The following is a 20,419-nucleotide window of genomic DNA, read 5'->3' as shown; positions in this document are numbered from 1 at the left end:
ATGCAGAGAATTTGATGTAAAGTTTAGTAAAGTAAAATCAAACTTCTCTGACCTCCCAAATTGACCGTCGATAATGTAACTGAGGTTGTGATGACCTGAAAACCAAAGACAATGACATTTAATCTGACAAAAATCTATAGTGAATGAATAATTATTGAATGTTTTAATAATAACATGTCCTCACCAACATACGTTCCAGTCATTTTACAGCTCATAGATCCCCATTGACTGCCCTCATAATCCAAAAAGAGGCCATACCTGAAAAAATGTATGTGTATTTATGGAGGGTGCATTCACATTTAATGTTTACATTTATTAGTAACTTAATACTTACTTTTCATCTGAATTAGGCTTTAGAAGTTCACAAGGCATGCCTCCCATGTACGCTCTGTTCAAAGAAAACACATTACAACAGTTTCAGACACACCTTATGTCAAGACTGAATATTTGTAACAATCATACAGTTATATTTTTTCCATTGTGAATTAAATATTTCCAGACCTTAAAAATCTTGCATCCAGGCCATTTGAGCTTTTGTCCGTGTTGCTTCCGTACACATCAGTATAGATTCTTCCCCGCAGTGTCACCACAGTCCCTAAAGTTCAGTTTATTTTTTAATTTTTTTTTATTTTTTGTGTGTGAACGGTACCTATAATTTTAAATAGCAACAGAGTAATGACAAAAACTATCAAAACTTACCTGGGGGACCAGAGAGTGGACTGATACTTTGAATGCTAGGTGTATAGTATGTTCGGCTCTGTGAAAGCAGTGCATGTTTTTATAAATATATTGTAATATTTTGAGAAGATATGAGCATATGTATTATTAAGCAATACAACAAAGTCCATCTCACTTACATAGAACATGCACCACCAGTAATACCACTGATATCCATAACAAATGTTACTGGGAGGAATTGGCACGCCATCCACGCTGACCCGAAACTCATAGTTATCTTCTGGCAGAGCTCTGAATATAATGCAATATAAAGCTTATTTTACATAACATTGTGCGGTACAGTCATCTCAAAGAATTAAAATTTGCATATGTTCTTCATTTACGCACAAATATGACAGACCAAAGTCTGCAATAATAAACATGTTATACAATCAAAATGCAAAAGGAATTTAAAAATGTTTTTATATTTTTTATAATACATAAAATAATAGAATAATTTAAAATAACATTAGAGGAAAGTTCATGCAAAATTGAAAATATTCATTTCAATTTGCATTAATAAGATTTGGGAGCTGCAGGAGAGGGGAAAATTTTCAGGAGAAAAAACATAATAATTTCGGATCATAATTTTGATCCGTTTCTCATACATAGCTTTTGAATTCAGAAGACATGAATTGAATTCAGAAGACATAGCACACAAGTCATATGGAATGGCCTTATTGTAATTTTATTGATTGGATATTCCTAAAAAAAAGTGTGTTTTTGTGTCACATAAATGTCACATAAACACAGTTCCATGTGTTTGGAATAACATGAGGGTGCAAATTTCTCCTAGAGGACAAGTAAATGTTTCCTGCAAAGTTTGCTGGGGGAAGTTGATTAAAAAAATAGCCTAAATAAAAAAACATTTATTTAAGTTTTTTTTTTTAATTGTTGCAGAACTATGCAGACAATGAAAATGAAGTCAGTCAGTAGCCTATATAGGCCAGTTTTATTTAATTCCACTGATTTTATTTATTTCACCTCAGTTTAAGGAATTAGTCAAAATTTACATTCCTTCCTTCAAAAAATGCCCGCTCCCATTCATGCCATTTACTTTAGAGTATGTGAAAAAATAATATTAGCAATATTAATTCTTATTAGCACCATTCAATACAATGCGATGACTACAATCAAGATAAAGCTATCAAAATTGCTTACCTTGTATAACAGATGATCCGACTGGAGTGACTGGAGTCTTTCTCGACATCACAGGGAACAGATCTGGTTCGGGACACCAGCGTCACACTGTTGCCGAAGTTTGGGTCATTGGCATTGAGATTGAACTGATTGGCTTGAGCAAAACCTGAAAACATCACCAACGCTATTAGAGATTTTTTAAAGCACTTAAACCATAATAGAGCCAAACTATGCTAAATCAGAAAAGAATGTTGGGATTTATTTGAAATGGGATTCACTGGTGACTTTTTTTCCCCTTTTATTTTTATTTTAAATACCTTGGCCCTCTATGGTGAGTTTCGTTCCGCCATTGACGCTTCCGACATATGGGGTCACTTTGTTGACACGTTGCGCTCCTGTCAGGACGGAGTTAATAGGTTAGTCACAAACCTATTCATTTTAATGTACAAATGTCTGTAACGCTTTTGGGATGACAACAATGATATGAAATTAAGCAAAACGTTCAGAATAACTGAGGTAAACAACAACAAAAAAGTGGAAGATAAATCCAGCGCGTACCTGCGGAACTCCACAGTAAAATACAAACTGTGAGCGGCAGGTGAAGCTCCCGTAGCACGTGCCTCATCCTGACAGACTCGCGCGTTTCAAAACAAAGCCGTCTGCAGTTACTGTATCCCTTCTGCACAAACAATATACACATACCATAGGCGCTAGGGAGGGGCTAGCAGGTGCTTCAGCACCCCCAAGAAAGACCAAAGCACCCCGATAGCACCCCAAAAATAATTTCTGGAAGCAATTCTATTCAGGCTGTATTATATGGAAGCCCTGAACCACATGGTGAAAAAAGAAAAAAAAAGAAAACATACCTTGTTATTTCGACATAATAAGTCATTATTTCGAAATAATATCTCGTTATTTCGACCTAATAAAGTCGTTATTTCGACATAATATCTGTTATTTCGACACAATAATTCGTTATTTCGACATAAAATGACATAACATTCTAAACTGCATAAGCCATATTAAACGATGGGATGAAATGCTTAACATTTAGGCTAATTAAACACGTTCTGGGCTCATCTGATTTTTTTGTACAGCCTACTTTGTTATGATTTTAGTAGGCCATCATAATGATTAATAAATGCACGCACAATTATCCGTGAACTTGATAAATGTTGCAGATATGTTTTATGCACAAACAAATGCCTTTCAACTTATGTGTGCAAAATTCAGAATTAAATGAATGTGCAGCAATTTGTACAAATAGAGAGTCTGTAGGCCTATATTCGTGTTGTAGCCATTTAATAAGCGCCTTTAGTTCCATATTTGTTAAAATATTATGTTGTTGTTTTTTTCATCTATGTTGATTATGAAAAGTGAACAGCATGAGTAAGATAGGATGCGCAATATATCAGACATGATTTTGACCACTTCATTAAGTTTTTTTTTTTTTTTTTGTAGAAAGCCGTTTTTAAAAGTGAATTTCGTTTTGTATAAATTGTATCTTACTTTTAATTAAAAAAATTCAACCAATTTCATAAATAAGAAGCAAATATAGCAGACAATATAATCATGACATGGAGGCGGCAGCGTGGTCACTTGCATTGCACGTGAACTGGAGCGCATCTCATCATAAATTAACGAAACTCATCGGATGCCTCACAGACATGGGAAATATATCTATAGAAAACTTGAAATGCCTTTAAACGAAACAATTCAAAACGAAATGAAATAGGCTACTCTATATGTAATTCATTGTGCATTTCTCTCCATAGGCGCGTTCGTTCACTACGGAGATGGCGATCATCAACTTCATCTTTGCAGCTGACACAGAAAACTCTAGTTTATTAATAAAAATCAATGCATCTGTGTCACCGGATTTACAAATGCACATCTTGCTTGTTGCACGCACACATAGGCCTATTATGTCGAAATAACGAGATATTATGTTGAAATAACATTATTATTATTATTGTTCAATTTGATAAAATAAAAACTTTAATTGTTGTAATTAAATTAACTGAATATTAAATATTGAGTGGCTAAGTTTTGCTAATGTATGTATGTATATATATAGAGAGAGAGAGACAGAGAGAGAGAGAGAGAATTACAGAAAAGTGGAAAAAATTTCAAACTTCACACTGACCATAATTAAGACTCACATACCTGTTATAGCACTCTTAGGGAAATCCAGACACCAGTGGCTCACTTTTGAAGAAGAGCTCACTCTTTTTATACCACATGCCCACAGGGTGGCAAGAGGAGATTGGCTGTTAAAGCACCATGGTAAATCCAAACACCAGTGGCTGATTTGTTAAAGGTGTTGACGTAATTTTTAATAAAATGAATGGGTGAATCTTACATATAGTTCCCCCTAGTTAGACGTCCAGAACGAGTGTAATTTGGGCTTAATGGTTGGAGCTAGAATATCTAACCACACCCTAACCCTACCCACAACTCTATCTCTCCACCCCATTAGATGTCCAGAGAGGTGGAGCTGGATGTCATTGACTCTGCAAGTGAGCACCACTTGACTTACAGGGAGGGACATATCAAACAGCTCCACCTCTTTTTTAAATCCGCTTTGTGCTATCATGAGCAATCACTAACATGAAACCAGACTGTATTCGCCCCAATGGAAAGCATATTTAGGTAGACCAGTTTTATTTAATTTCTCCATCCCTAGTCCATAGGATTTTATGTTGAGTTTTTATTTAATTAAATTTTTTATAATGCTTGGCAAATATAAAACAAAACACATACATATTCTACAGAATACCAATGCAAACATTACTCAAAAAAGAACAAGAAAGCAAAGTCTTAATAGTGTAACCAATAGTTTTTTTATTTGTCATTGTTTAATTATTTCATAAGACAGACTCACTCAAGGTTGGAGAATATTTTTAATCATCAGTCCTGGAATTGTTTTTTGATTTTCAAAGCTCTTAACTGTTTGAGCATAGATGAGAAAATGCATTATCCAAACTTAAATGGTTGTTATTCATGAAGGCTGTGGAATACAGAAGGTTGGTCTCATTTTAAAGACAATCATCAGATTAATGCTGAAAGCACTTAAAAAATGTGTGTAAAAGAGTTATAGAAGTTTACTTTAAAGCAAATGAATGTACTACAAATTTTTATTGTATACAAACATATACGCTATATTGCCAAACGTTTTGGGAAGTCTGCCTTTACATGCACATTAACTTTAATATGTAGTTGGCCCACCCTTTGCAGCTATAACAGCTTCAACTCTTCGGGGAAGGCTTTCCACAAGGTTTAGGGGTGTGTTTATGGGAATTATTGACCATTCTTCTAGAAGCGTATTTGTGAGGTCAGGCACTGATGTTGGACGAGAAGGCCCAATTCGCTCATCCATGTCTTTATGGACCTTGCTTTGTGCACTGGTGCGCAGTCATGTTGGAACAGAAAGAGGCCATCCCCCAAACCTTTCTCACAAAGTTGGGAGTATGAAATTGTCCAAAATGTCATGGTATGCTGAAGCATTAAGAGTTCCTTTCACTGGAACTAAGGGGCCAAGCCCAACCCCTGAAAAACAACCCCACACCATAATCCCCCCTCCAACAAACTTTACACTTGGCACAACGCAGTCAGGCAAGTAGGCTACCGTTCTCCTGGCAACTGCCAAACCCAGACTCGTCCATCTGATTGCCAGTCAGAGAAGCGTGATTCGTCACTCCAGAGAACACGTCTCCACTGCTCTAGAGTCCAGTGGTGGCGTGCTTTACACCACTGCATCTGACGCTTTGCATTGTACTTGGTAGATGTCAGGCTTGGATGCAGCTGCTCATGGAAACCCCTTTCAATGAAGCTCTCTACGCACTGTTCTTGAGCTAATCTGAAGGCCACATGAAGTTTGGAGGTCTGTAGCTTTTGACTCTACAGAAAGTTGATATCACAAATATTGAAGTTCCTATGAGATCTTGTTTAAGTGTAATACCAAAAATAGCCACCGGGTGACACCCACATTCCATAGAATTCTTTTTATGCATTATCCTGTAAATAATGTTTAATTAGCTCAATTAGCTCTAAAGAAATATTAATAATCAATCATAACTTGTTATAATTGATTATGAATATTTGGATCAGTTAATAGAATTAACTTAATGTAGTAAAATTAATATTACAATCAATCCACCTGTTCGTCCCATGAACACTCAGTGTTAATTGTTTATTAATTCTAAGAAATGTTCATTTCCAGGGGAGGGAAATGTCTTTCTTACAGTGCTACTAAGAGCCTGTAGTCAAAATCTAAATCGTAAAATAAACGTTGTTGCAAGCAGAGAATCAGAACCAAATACAAATTGTGCACAACGTTTTATTAACTAAATCACAAACATAACTAAACTAAACACACATACATGCATGCATAGGTAAAATGGTGAGTGACAGAATGAAACCGGAAGCAGGAAATGGAACTATGGAAAATATCCATTTAACTATGAAAAGAACCATCAGCTTATAATTTTCAGAGCACCTCTGAATGTATTCCTGGCAAGGCCTTTGCAGTGGAAACATTTCGATGGTTCCATGAGTCTCAATCGATTTCTTCTCAGTTGGATGAAAAAGAAAAGATGAACTTGCATGGTTAGTTCTACTCTGTTGTGATTGAAGGTTTTCTCTCTCTCCATGAGCACATGGCTGAGCACATGCAGATACAGATTGTGGCCTGCCGGCCCTGGGCCGGAGAAGCCACGCAGGCAACCAAGGAGTGAGGAAGTCGGAAGAGTTGATGGTTGCCCATTCAGTGATGGTAAAGTTGCAGTTTTCTTCTGAGTTGGGTTGAAGAAAATATAGTCTGACTCTGTTGGGAGAGTGATAAGAATATTGCTACGCAATAAGAATATTACAAGAATCTTTCATAGTTTCTTCATCAGCAACCAATCCAGCTGCACATGCAAATGAGCACGCTTGAAACAAAGATCCATGAATCGCCAACAGAGGAATTTTCCCGCTTAGAAATTCCCCCCTTCTCATTGGTCAAGCAAACCTGGAGAGGTGGGACTTTTCTCAGGCTTTATTAGAGACAAATTCACAGTGAAACCCCCCTCTTCTTCATCTGGCTTCTACTGCTGCTTCTTCGGTTTGATGTCAGTGGGGACCCCCGCCGGGGCCCATGGATGCCGGCAGGCCTTGACCACAGCCTGCTATGCCTTCACTCTCCCAACAGAGTCAGAATGTATTCTGCTCAGAAGAAAACGTCAATTTTACCATTACTGAATGGACAACCATCAACTCTTTCGACTTCCTCCCTTCTCCTGGTTGCTATACGTGGCCTCAACGGACCAGGGGCCTCATTTATAACCGTTGCGTATGCACAAAACAGGCCCTGAAAGAGGCGTACGCCACTTCCGACGCACAAGTTGTGATTTATAAAAACAAACTTGACGGGAAAATTTGCGCACTTGCACGCAAACTCTGACCCATGCGTACGAACGTTTTGAAGATGGAGCAGTTTGGCGACACCGATGGTGAGCTGGAGTTAAATGTCTTTTTGGTCACTTTTAGACAGAAAATCTAAAGAAATTTAAACATATACAGAAAGATAAAACAAATATAATTTCACTCAAATATCCATCCCTTCTTAAATGTCCTCACCAGCGAGCGCATTGGGCCGTTTAGTGAAACTGATGCAAATAACAGTTTAAATAAATAAAATAATGATTTAAACTATGGTTTACTTCTGATATAAACATTTAGATTAAATATGCCATTCAAATTAATGGAGTTAAACACTTAAACATGAAATCATTACTGAGAAGTTACAAAAAAAAATTATATTCAATCAATAGAAATATTTGTTGTGGAATGCGATGTTTTTTAACACTTTTCCTGTGGCGTGCTGTGTTTTAATGTTTTAACCACAGAGATAATTGCTTATCATGATCATACCAGATTGTCTAAGAAAATAGTTTCGTGCAAATAATGCCCAAGGCCTATCTGTTTCCATTAAAAATATAAATCAATTAAAAATACAATTCGGCCAGTGGAAAAGATTGAGAAAAACTTTCTCTGAAATGTATTTTACACTATTTGATTTATGTATTCAAAAACAAGGCAAGGATAGGCAACTACTTGATTTTTATTAATGTAATGTGTCTTGTACCGTTAAACATTATAACGTGGATGAATAATCATATGCAAATAATATGCAGATGAGGATCTGCATAGTAAAACTAGGCATTGTAAGCTCCATATATGGTATTTCCGGGTGGAGACGCATGTGCGCACAATCTTCCGCTGACTGGTATTTAGAAAGTGAATTCTGCGCAGGTTCTGGCGTACGAACGGTTTTATAAGTCTGAATATTTTTTTGCGTACGCCATTTTTGGCTTTTGGGCGCACGTACACTTTTAGTGAGATTCCTACGCACAGTTTTATAAATGAGACCCCAGGGCCGGCAAGCCACAATCTGCACTCCAGCCATGTGCTGATGGAGAGAGAGAAAACCTTCAACCAGAACAGAGTCAAACAAACCATTCAAGTTCATCACCATTTCTTCCTTGAACACAGAAGAAATCATTTGAAACTCATGGAACCATCAAAATCCTTCTTCAGGAACTTCACGAAATGCTTTCACTGCAAAGGCCATGCAATTTAATGAGGTGCTCTGAAAAGAATAAGCTGATGGTTCTTTTCATAGTTAGATGGATCTTTTCCATAGCTCCAGTCCCTGTTTACGGTTTTATCCTGTCACTTTCTATTTTACCCATGTGTGATTTTGTGAATGTGTATATATTTAGATTAGTTATGTTTGTGATTTAGTTAATAAAACTTGTGCGCAATACATATTTATTGCTGATTATCTGCCCTGCAAACAAGGTCTATTTAATGATTTCCAGATTCTGACTAAATGCTCTTTGTAGTACTCTACAGTAAGACAGTTATTTCCCAACTCCGGAAATTAACATTTCGATGTTGTGGGAAGAAGGAAGCGGGAACCGGCGAACGTTCAACACACAATAATAAAATAAACAAATACAAAACGAAAATAAAAGACAGCAACCCCTCACGGACGACTGCTGTCACATATAATAAAACAAACTCAAGTCCTATCCTCTCTCGATCTTCACTGTCGTCGCTCCTCCTTTATGCTTCCGGTCCTCCATGAGAGATACACCACTGGCCTCGCGTCGTTCTCTCAAGGCCCTCGGCTTTCGTCCTGCTCGCCACACCAATACTGAGGGTTCACAGGATGAACTGATTCATTGGTTGTAATGTTAATGTAGCTACATCAAGGTAATCCGATTAACTAATCCAAATATTCATAATTAATCATAACAAGTTATGAATAATTATAAATATTTTCCTTATGAGCTAATTTGCTACAAGGGTAATGGTGAAGAAAAAATATGAGATGGTAGTAAAATATTTTTTGAAATGCTTTCGCGTTATCTTGCAAAACATTTTCGCATTTTTCATGATGACAATAGAATCTGAGGAACCGGGTGATTTCCTGATTGAGACGTTTTGTTTGACCATTAGATTGAGGGTGATATCCTGAAGTGAGGCTAATGTTGATATTGAGTTGTTGGAAGAATGCTGACCAATCTCTAGATGTGAATTGGGAGCCTCGATCCGACACAATGTCCTCAGGGAGGCCATAGAAGCGAAACACAAAGTTGAACATGAGTTCAGCTGTCTCAAATGCTGTGGGCAGCTTGGGAAGTGGAATTAAACGACAGGCCTAGGAGTCTCTTGTGAATTGGCTTGAGTGAGCCTTGTCATGATGTCCCACTGAATCGTGGCCACGACTAATGACTCTGAAAGAAGGGTTTCCTTGGGCTTAATGGGATCTAAACAGTCGTGTTGGCGTGATAAGGCTTTAGTGTTCTTTGAACCGGGACGACAGGTAACGGTGAAAATCAAATTGTGTAAAGAAGAGAGCCCACCTGGCCTGTCTAGGATTCAGTCTTTTGGCAGATTGCAAATATTCCAAATTCTTGTGGTATGAATTGAAAGACGTCATTGATGAAGGATTGAAATACGGAAAGACTGTTTGCAAGTCTTTTCATCACCCTCCCTGATGTGAATGAGATTATAGGCGCTGTAGAGGTCTAGTTTGGAAAAGTATCTGGCATTGCGAAGTTGTTCTAGGGCAGCTGGTACCAGAGGCAATGGATATCGAAACTTGACGGTGATGTCATTGAGGCCGCAGTAGTCGATACAAGGGCGTAGACCGCCGTCCTTTTTTTAACGAAGAAGCCAGAGGCTGCAGGTGACGTAGATTCTCTGATGAACTCCTTTGAAAGTTCCTCCTCGATGTAGTTCCTCATGGTTTCGGATTTGGGTTGTGAAAGGGGAAAAATTCGACCCTTAGGTGGTGCTCACCTGGTTGGGGCTTTCTCCTAGTTCAATGGAGAATTTGCTTGAGCGGTGAGGAGGAAGTTCCAGTGCCCTGGTCTTGCTAAAAGCCTCGACGAGGTCGGAGTATTCAATGGGAAGAGTAGGAAGAAGAGCAGGTTCGTCCTTTAGCGGAACGGTCTGAACGGAGAGTGAAGAGCTGCCAGTTAAACAATTGTAGTGATATGACGAGTCCCATTTGATGATCCGACCCTCCTTCCATGAAATGAGGGGATTATGTTGGCGTAACCAGGGGAGTTCAAGAATAACCGGGTTATAAGGTGATGTGATGATGTAGAAACAAATGATCTCAGTGTGAAGAGTCCCGGTCTGTAGTTGAAGATCCATGGTGGTGTGCGGGACCCTTCCCTCACCGAAAGGCTGTCCATCTAGCGCCTCCACTGCCAAATGAGAGTTGCAGGAGATTAGTGGGAGTTGTTGTTGTTGAGCAAACTCATGAGACAAAGTTCCCTAATAGTCTAAGCTGATGTGGATATACTATTGCCCTCTAGTGACAGGACTACAGGTACTTTAATACAAGAACTGGAGTGATGTGCCTGAATACATGGAACTACGAGGAGGTGGTCTTGTGGGACAAGAAGCCCTCAGATGGCCCGCTTGACTGCAGTAGAGGCAGAGATGTTGACGTATGCGGCGTTCTCGTTCCTCAGGAGTCAGATGAGGATATCTGAGCTGCATGGGTTCAGTTTAAGAAGCAGCAGCTCTGGTCCAGCAAGTTATATATGACAGGCTAATCCAAGAGATAACAGCAGCAACATGAACGAGAGGCAAAACAAAAGTGGAACAGGAACTAAAACACAGGATGGCAAGAGCAAAATGGCAGACATGAACCAAACAACAATTTGACAAAGACTGACTGCAACACAAGGGTAGATATAGGGAGAGATAATGAGTGTCAGGAGAGGTTGGCCTGATTAACTCGTCAGCGTAATAAGTTGTGCAGTGTTATGGAAAAATGAATAGTTTTACTTTTTCCCTATTCATTTTCTTAAACATTAAGTGGGTTTTCTTTCAATTCAATCATGTGTTTTTTCCCTCCTGGGATGTATGGATGTATGTATGTATGTATGCTCGTGACGGGAACAAAAGAACACACAGTAAAACACGGGAGGGGTCAGTAGGGCCAATGTTTTACAAAAGACAGAGGGGTTATCTGGTTTCGGCCTCGCAGGTGGGAGAACAGTAAAACTCTGGGGCGGGGGGGGGGTCTTTAGAAAGTCTCTACAGTGGTCTTTAGAAAGACCACTGTATTTCTTTTTCCAGTTAGACCTGGTTTACTGGGGGAGCAGGAAATTACAGGAGAAGAGACTATAGGTATAAAAAGACTCTGTTTTCTGTGTGACAGTTCTTGTTCCTATCACGAGGTAGCTGTCGTGGTATTTTTTGTGAACAAACCTCTTAAAGAGAATAAAACTTCTTTCTCTTTAATACAAATTGACTTTGAATGTTTCTTATGCCTGATGCTGTTTTGTTAGTTATTGTTTTTGCTATTACAGCAGCAACGCTGAAAGGCAATCAGGCCACAGACAGAAACACAACACATGCAAGGATGAACACACAGACCCATGAACAGTGACGCAGCTTGTCACTCACATGAGATCATATGAGATCCAATTGTTTCCCGATGGACAATATCAAGTCCCACCCAACATTCATTTCAAACGTATTTATGACAGAAGGAAGAAAAGATCACAACTTTGATTTCATGCCAACTTCAATGGAAATGTTTGGCGTTTATATGTTCAAGACAACAGAAGCATGATAGAACTTGATTTTATTGAGCATATAAGAAAGCATATAAATGTATAATTTCCAAAGTAAAGTAATATGAATAGATTTAAATCCAATAAAAACTTTTGTTAAAAGTAACACTTGTTTTTGTTGTTCTACAGTCTCAGAATAATAGTTGTAGCTTACAGATCATGATCATATGTGAAAACAACAGAAGTATATAGACAAAGGCAAATCATTTGAAGGCGAAGATATATATATATATATATATATATATATATATATATATATATTATATGTATACGAGTGCACTTCTTCATTGGTTCTAGAGTCCCCTGTATAAGAGTGCACTTCTTCATTGGTTCTAGAGTCCCCTGAGCAGGAGGAGTAAACCACTCAACAACATGATACACAGATACACAGATGATGACGAGACAGCTGGACTGGAGTCAAAGATGCTGGGGAAATCATCGTCCGTAGTGATGACTACAGAAGACGGGGTTGTAGGTGATCTGAGCGTAAAAGATCTGGACTCAGCTTTCCATTCATTTAGAGTAAAGGCCAACTTCAAGTTATCACCTTTAGAAGAGGTACAGAGAGAGAAATGATCGTAAATGCTTAAAATAACAAGTGACATTGGCCCTAAAGAAATCTAAATCATAGGCTATAGGCTAATAGAGACGACCCACCACTTGTGAAGATGGCTAAGTCAGTGTAATTGGCCCAGCAGCCACTGAACGGGATGGTGGTGTTTCCGTAAAGCCCCTCTGTTGGATTCCCGTTAGAATCTTTGAGCACAGCTGAGATGGTTAGAGTCGTCACACCCACGGACACACAGTCACCCTGGAAACAGACACACACAAAAAAGATGCTCTGCTTATTCGATACCAGGTGTGGTTTCCTAGTAATCAATCACCTAGGTAGGGTTACACCAGTCATTCATAAGTTCTTAATTAAAGGTTCATAAAATCCCCTTGATTTAGCACTGGTCGTTTACACCTACTGTAAGATCTGAAGAATTTTTTTTTTACTTAAAAATTGGTATTTTAAACATAACCCCTATGACAACAAACTCACACAAAAAAACGTATCATTAGAGACTACTAACAAACTCATGAACAAATCAAATGTAGAAGGGCATTTAAAAGGTCTAATAATATTTCCATTACAAGAATACCACAGACACAGTGAAATCACCACGGGAAATTCTCAGAGTAAAACTGGGAGTTGTGAAAAATATGATACATCTATGATTTTGCCAGATGAGAATTTTAATTAATTTTACAACTGTATCATATATCTCTTTTAATTCCTTTTATAACTGTTTTAATTTTCTGTGCTTTTATTTTGTAATTATTTTAATTCCTTTGTGTAAAGCACTTTGAATTGCCATAGTGTATGAAATGTGCTATATAAATAAACTTGCCTTGCCTTACATTTACGAGCACTGCAATCTCTGAACAAATGACACGCATCAGAAAGAAAGAAAAAAGGCATAGTTCCTTTTTTATCCATTCATCTTTGAATTTTCAGTCTTCATCATTGTCTTCTGTGTATCAAAATATACTGAATCATGTTGATGATCAAACGTACCACTGTATCAGTGTCGTTATTTGCACACATATATTACATGTGAAGAAGACATGATGAAGAATATGTGCATACACAGTACTGGTTCATGTTTGGAGCACTAGAGTATCTGGTCCGGATCTGAACTGTGATCCACATTGCAATTGTTGTTAAACTTATTGTGGCGTTCCATGCAGAAACCACTGTTACAGTACTGAGGAAACATATACTTATGGCACGTGTCCGAACAGTGCAGAAGCGGTCTGGTGACATTTGAATTCTCCACTGTAATGCGTTCTCATGCATAATACAGCACATTGATTGGATTAAAAGAGTTCATTCTTATGAATAATGCAGGAAAAAGCTCACAAACTGATGATGTAGACACATACTCTCCAGTCACAGCAGCCAATCACCACTCCGTATTAAAGGGACAGTTCTCCCCAAAATTAAAATTCTACCATCATTTACTCTCAAGTTCTTCCAAACCTGTATGAATTTCTTTTTTTCTGCTGAACACAAAAGATATTTCGAAGAATGTCGGTAACCAAACAATTGATGCATCCCTATGACTTAATACTTATACAAAAGTATTTATATCGTATGTATTTTTTAAAAATACATACGAAATTACATTTATTTTGACGAGGCATGCTGTTTAGGTTGGGTTTGTGCTGAAGAGGCGCTAACAAAGTTAATTTATAAACATAATGTTCTCTCTCTTAAAATGTAAACGAGTGTAAATATCAACGTTATCACGTATGTTTAAAGGAATGAAGTCTGTCGAGTAAAACAAACTTATCGATACAATTCAGTCAATTTTGTGTAAGAAAAATATCCATATTTAAAACTTTATCGACTAAAATAACTAGCTTCCAGCAGACGGCCGTACACAAGTCGACCTACGCCAAAAGAGTAGCACTTGACGCATGTATGACGTAGGATGTAGTAGCGTAAGCTCTGATGCCTCTCACGGTTCAAACCATAGACAGTAAAAGAAATGGACACAGCGACCCCATAGAGTTCAACGGAGAAAAGTGAAGTCAATTAGAAGCACTCACTTCCTGATGGCTGAGCGTACTGCGCAGCCTCAAACTGAGCTTGACGACGTAGATGTGACATGAGCAGCCTGTCTGACAGTTGTAAGTCTTCTAGTAGCTGTGCCAAGAGAAATCTGAATCATTCCCTTCCGAATCTTGCAGAGACGGAGAGCGTGAGTAGGAGCTGTCCATGAGCTAGGAGCAGGAGCAACTTTATGACTCTCTATGGGCATCTCCCTTGACTTTATCGGACTTTATGCCTCCACGTCCCCTCGATTGCCTGCGAGCTTCTCCTCCTGTCTATACGGTAATTTCCGTACTGTGCGACAGAGTCGCTTGGTTATGATGCAATCGTTAGCCTATTTTTACAAATACGGCTTCTACGGGGCCATAACGTAAGATGCAAGGTAATGGAGCCTTTTATACACTGTCGAGTTTCTTTAGAAATAAACATTTGACAAATGGAGTCTTTAAACGCCTTAGATAAAGTTATTCGCTGTCCAAGTGACGCCAAAATGAATGGGAGTCAATGGAATGCTAACAGCAGGTGATGGCTTGCTAGCCAATGGCTGCCCCCATGGAAGGTAAGCTTTCCGGGTGCTGCATTACCCCCTTGGTTCAAACAAACAGACCTGGGCAACCGCATTCGTCATTACGTTGTGCGTCAAGTTCAAGGGAAGCTAGTTCTTTTTAATCGATAAAGTTTTAAATATGGATATTTTTCTTACACAAACTCATCGCTTCGCTTCAGAAGGCCTTTATAAACCCCCACAGAGTCGTTTCGAGCACTTTTATTACGGATTTATGCGCTTTGATGGACTTCCAAAAAATATATACCCATTGACTCTCACTATAAAGCTTGGAAGAGCCAGGACATTTTTTTTTATATAACTCCAATTGTATTCGTCTGAAAGAAGAATATAATATACACATAGGATGGCTTCAGGGCGAGTATCCCTTTAATAAAATCTCACCGCTGCGTCCAGAGCCATGATGCTGGGCTGCACGCTGAGGGGTCCGGGTGACGATCCGGCCACTGGCTGGACCACCACCATCAGGGATGATACCGTCTTGACCGTCTCCACCTGCTGGTCTTCACGGGTCACCTCCTGAGTGGCCACCTGAGAGAGAGACCGTAACAGTTCAAATAAGGAAAAGCATATTGTGTGCTTTACTGTAGAGCATCTATTATTGGATCTTATTCTGTTAAAAATTCAAAGGGATATTCGGGGTTTAGAAGCTAAACTCAATGAACAGCATTTGTGACAGTGTTGATTACAACAAAAATCTATTTCGTCCCTCATTTTCTTTAAAAAAGTGTATTCACTGCACTTACAATGGAAGTGAATGAGACCAGTTTTTTGAAGAATTTAAAAACAGAATTGTGAAGCTTTTAATTATATAAAAGCACTTATTCTTGTGTATTATTTGAGTTGTAGAGCTGTTTAAAGCATAATTATTACAGTAGTTTTAAGAGTAATGGTGTTGTCATGGTGGCAAAGTTGTAAAATTTGATATAATTTCACAGAGATAAGGCTAGTAAGTGATTTTTCAGTGATGTAACAGTGTACACCAAAGTCTCTGGGCTCATGCCGTCCCTGACACCAATATTTTAACGATTCATAAAAGATGAATCCGGTATAGAGATAAACGTTAGGATCATGATTTTTCGGTAGTATTTCGGTATGTTGTGAGTGTATATTAGTACAATTTGTTGTTTGCTTTGGGTTCATGTTTTGACCCAAAAACGCTCACTCGTGATGCAGGACTTAACAAGCGGATTGAAAAGTTGAGTATTTTAATGTTCATGGATTGGCCCCATTCACGTCCATTGTAAGTGCCTCACTGTAACCCAGGTTATTGCTTGGTCGACTGAGTTTAACTTGTATTGAACCCATAATATTTCTTTAAATATCAACTTTGTCATATATGTTTCAATTATAATTTCCAAATGCTGGTTGACATCATCATAACATTTTAAAATGTTATTGAGTTTGGTCATGTGATCTGATTAGCATCTTACATCGTTCCAGGTGGGGTCACTGGAAGAGGGTGGAGGAGGAATGATGCCCAGGGATGACACATTGAAGCCGATGGACTGACTCAGATTGCCTGAGACAGCAGCGCGGCCCAGATCGTCAGCAATGTTCTTCAGGGCCGCAAACTGTTGGTCTTCTGCAGATGGTTTATAAATATTAAGACATTGTATTGTGATCTAAACGTTGTATTTGTCATTTATTTTATTCTTGCTCTCACCAGTGGTGCTGTTGGTGGATGTCTGAACAGGGGGCTCCCTGATCTCCACCTGCACCGTCAGTCCTGCCGAACGCCTCCTTCTAGCATTAGTACCCTCACGGACGATGTTGGTGATTCGAATCTTGTTCGCCGGTATTTTCAGAAGTAAAGCCAGATTGTTGATAAGATTTGGCCCGAAGAACTCCGCCTCAGTCATGGCTGGGAGGTTGAAGGCCAGGAACAAAACCGGAGAGGTGCGGATTTGGACCGGCTCTGAGCCACGAAGAAGTATGTTCAGCATTTTGTAGTCCTGGTCAAAGAAGTTGGAGCCGTGACTGGAGTTGAAACTGGGAACATATTGCCCTGAGAAGCACAGAGAGGAATCAAAGTAAGAATTGTTGTTTAGGTTGAAAAATGGTCTTCTGGCCTGCAGAGGGAGCTGTATTAACTTGCATTATTGTGCTGTACTCTACCTGTATAAGCTGGATCACGCAGAGTGTAGTCAGTTTTGCCAGCATTCCACTCAGCATTTGTTGGACCAACCAAAGTATTGTTAACGTACACATCCAGCCGCTGAGGGTTTGAGTAAAATACAGCAACCCTGACAGCCTGAGAACAACAGAATATTACTGTAGTTAAGGTTCTACTGAAATATATATTTCTATATAATTGCAGGTTTGCATTCACATTTATTTTGATGCAGTGTTGGATATATTTTTGGCCATAATGTAGTTATTTATTTATTTAAGGATTCATTTCCAACTAGCTCAACTTTTCTGGATCGTGTTTTGTAATTGATTGATATTGATTCATCAGTCAATTTATTTGTAATATTTAAAAGATACACAAAGTTCTGCACAATTCAGAAAAAACAAAGTTATTTGAAAAAAATCTTAAAATAAATTAGAAGACAAAATGGAAATAAAATAATGTATTTTTAATAACATAATGCAGAATAATACCGATTAAAGTTGTTGTTTTTTTCCTAATATGCCTTTTATTGTTCAAAATGTTGTATTACCTGTAGATGCTTACAGGTCAGTATAGTCTATTGTCAGTATAATCCATCTTACTAACCTCTGTAGGTCCAGCATTCAGTAACATAAGTCTCAGCTTCTGTGGTGTTGTGCTGGTGAAATAGATGTCAAAGGATTTATTAGTGGCCACAATGGCGTGGAAGAGAGATACTCGCTTCTGACACGTGTAGCCGGCACACCAGCCGTGGTCTTGTGGGCCTGGAACAAGATATTCACAGGAAGATTAAAATTCAATAATACACAATGAAACCTTTTCTACTTATATAAAATCCTAAATTATATTATGCATAAAATAGTAGGTGTTACAGGGGGAGGTAAGAGTCATACCATTCACCAAATCCACATATTTGTCCCCCAGGATGGCTACAGGTGAAAGACGCCTGGTCTCTGTGTCTGCGTCCAAACTTTCGATGACCAGCATCCTATAGTTGAGCCCAAAGCACTTGTAGCTCTGCCAGGTGTTCATGTACGTACAGGTGTCTCTGATCACTCCTGCACAGGTAAAACAGCCACGTCATACGTTAAAAGCAGCTCCATCATTCTCTCTCTTAGATCACTGTAAATGTACTGTACCTTTGTAAGGAGCGATTTGATTCACAGGTATCCGGCTGCCGTTGAGAGAGGTGAGCATGACTTTGGGGATACGGTAATCGCCCAGTCCGTGTCGGGGATCCCCGTTCCACTCGTACTCGGACTGGGGCACCACTGCTCCTACTGCACCCAGGAAACTGCCATCCAGATCCTTCAACATCGTCTTCTTCTTAGCATCACAGTCCATGTCCACACAGTCTGACGGGTTCACCTTGCTGAGATATAAGAGTGGAAAGAAAATCAATCAGTCACTTCATATTTTTTGGTCAGCCCTCTCAATCATACATTTTCATTGTTGTCTTTCTACATTTACATTTATGCATTTGGCAGATGCATTTTGCCAAAGCGACTTACATTGCATTTCAAGGTACATTTCATATTAATATTCTTATCAGTTCTTGCTTTCCCTGGGAATCGTATGAAGGTAAAATAGTAGCAAAACTCGAGAGCACGTAGATGTGAATTTGAGAACTTGTACTATAAATATTCGTACTTGTACATGAACATTTACACTCACAGCTCCAATGTGAAAACCTGTAAAATAAAAATCTGAAGTTGAATGTTGAAATTTGCACTCGCATACAATAGTCACAAACCTGTATTCTGAATCTGAAGCTGCAGACAAGTAGACACAAATGTGTAAAATGCCATTCACAGAAATACAACGACAGACACAAACTTGTAATATATATATTTTGCGTTTAATCTTATGTTCACATTCGCAGTACTACCTCAAATAGGCACTGCAATTTCAAATTTCGCGCCTTGACTTTTGCTACTCTTTTCGCGATATAGCCTAACAGGTGCAAAACTAACTTGTGCACTTGAAACTCAGAGGCGGCGAGAGAGAAAGGGGGGCGGGAGTTGGGGGGTTCAAAGGAGCCGTTTTATTGGTTGGCAGCTAGCCAATGAAATGGGACTTCGATGATGTCCGAAACCCGCGTGTGGGTGTGAGTGTAAATGTTCATGTACAAGTACGAATATTTATAGTACAAGTTCTCAAATTCACATCTACGTGCTCTCGAGTTTTGCTACTATTTTACCTTCATAGAATCGAACCCATGACCTCAGCGTGGCAAGCGCCAACCCTCTACTGTTTGAGCTACAGGAAAGCAGCTTCTTAATGTTTCATAATAATTTTTTCAGGACTAATACATGTAGTTTACTAACAGTAAAGAGGCACACCACGACTAACTTCATTAACGTAGAAATTTTTAAACCGACTAGTCTAACAACTCCAGAAGATAGTCAAAAACAGTTTACATTTGAATATCTGTCACGATCACCAGCTGGAGTGCCCTGGATGTCCACCAGAGGGCACTCCCCTCTTGTTCAGTTCAAATTAAATGATGTAGAATGTTGAATACAATTTAGTGGACTGTCTCCCACATCCTTAATTAACAGTGTTAACTTTGTGAATTGACATTGACTAGCTTTTGGTTTACCCCAGATCAGGCCGGTGAATGTATGCCAGAGCGTCCTCTGTGCTGTTTATCTTGGCTATCCTCTCAACACTGATTGGATGTTGCAGATCCTCATTTCCCGGGTTGGTCATGAACATGTAATTTGTCTCCGTTGAGCACACACTCTTGAACCCAACAAAAGTTGTGTCTGGAAATAGAAACAAACAGTGTAAATAGATGCTTCTTTTTTTTTTTTTTTTTTTTTTTATTATGAAAGTTTTAAACTGAAGAGTCGTACACATTTTGAAGGAATGTGACTCACCAGAGACAGTCATTAGACCAGCTATGGCATTGTAGCTCATCAGTCCAGCGTGAGGCTTTTGTGGTGCATTATTGTGGTAAGATTCAAATGTTGGCCAGGAAATGCCAGACCTTCCACCTGTTGCACACAGAAAATACAGTTAGAATCAACACGGAAAATGGATCAGTTACATCAAACAAATTTATTCAGTAGTGCATTGATGATTCTTTAATATGTATTGTACCATTCGGGGGGCGAGGGGCCCTGTGG

At 38.8% G+C, this 20,419-nt stretch overlaps 2 protein-coding genes across 2 annotated transcripts in view; both read right to left on the bottom strand.

Annotated features, from left to right (window-relative positions):
* The window catches only part of LOC309510555 (fibrocystin-L-like), a 58,508-nt gene extending 55,972 nt beyond the window's left edge, over positions 1-2,536 (bottom strand). Inside the window, exons 1-9 of the mRNA XM_082185391.1 lie at positions 2,416-2,536; positions 2,175-2,252; positions 1,879-2,023; positions 858-969; positions 700-757; positions 502-595; positions 335-388; positions 185-258; positions 53-95 (exon numbers count right to left, since the gene is read on the bottom strand). Of these exons, the coding sequence (XP_082041517.1) occupies positions 53-95; positions 185-258; positions 335-388; positions 502-595; positions 700-757; positions 858-969; positions 1,879-2,023; positions 2,175-2,252; positions 2,416-2,482 (725 nt within the window). The 5' untranslated portion in view covers positions 2,483-2,536. The remainder of the gene's footprint in view (positions 1-52; positions 96-184; positions 259-334; positions 389-501; positions 596-699; positions 758-857; positions 970-1,878; positions 2,024-2,174; positions 2,253-2,415) is intronic.
* Positions 2,537-11,999: 9,463 nt separating this feature from the next.
* The window catches only part of LOC309510735 (fibrocystin-L-like), a 47,229-nt gene continuing 38,809 nt past the window's right edge, over positions 12,000-20,419 (bottom strand). The window contains exons 52-63 of the mRNA XM_082185602.1: positions 20,394-20,413; positions 20,171-20,287; positions 19,891-20,056; positions 18,428-18,660; positions 18,182-18,346; positions 17,895-18,052; positions 17,291-17,426; positions 16,839-17,180; positions 16,606-16,757; positions 15,557-15,703; positions 12,663-12,816; positions 12,000-12,552 (exon numbers count right to left, since the gene is read on the bottom strand). Of these exons, the coding sequence (XP_082041728.1) occupies positions 12,338-12,552; positions 12,663-12,816; positions 15,557-15,703; positions 16,606-16,757; positions 16,839-17,180; positions 17,291-17,426; positions 17,895-18,052; positions 18,182-18,346; positions 18,428-18,660; positions 19,891-20,056; positions 20,171-20,287; positions 20,394-20,413 (2,005 nt within the window). The 3' untranslated portion in view covers positions 12,000-12,337. The remainder of the gene's footprint in view (positions 12,553-12,662; positions 12,817-15,556; positions 15,704-16,605; positions 16,758-16,838; positions 17,181-17,290; positions 17,427-17,894; positions 18,053-18,181; positions 18,347-18,427; positions 18,661-19,890; positions 20,057-20,170; positions 20,288-20,393; positions 20,414-20,419) is intronic.

This window comes from Leuciscus leuciscus (genome assembly GCF_965113295.1).
Source record: "Leuciscus leuciscus genome assembly, chromosome: 12".
Lineage (NCBI taxonomy): Eukaryota > Metazoa > Chordata > Actinopteri > Cypriniformes > Leuciscidae > Leuciscus > Leuciscus leuciscus.
The sequence above is the reverse complement of the archived record's forward strand: the minus strand, read 5'-3'. Positions and strand labels throughout refer to the sequence as shown.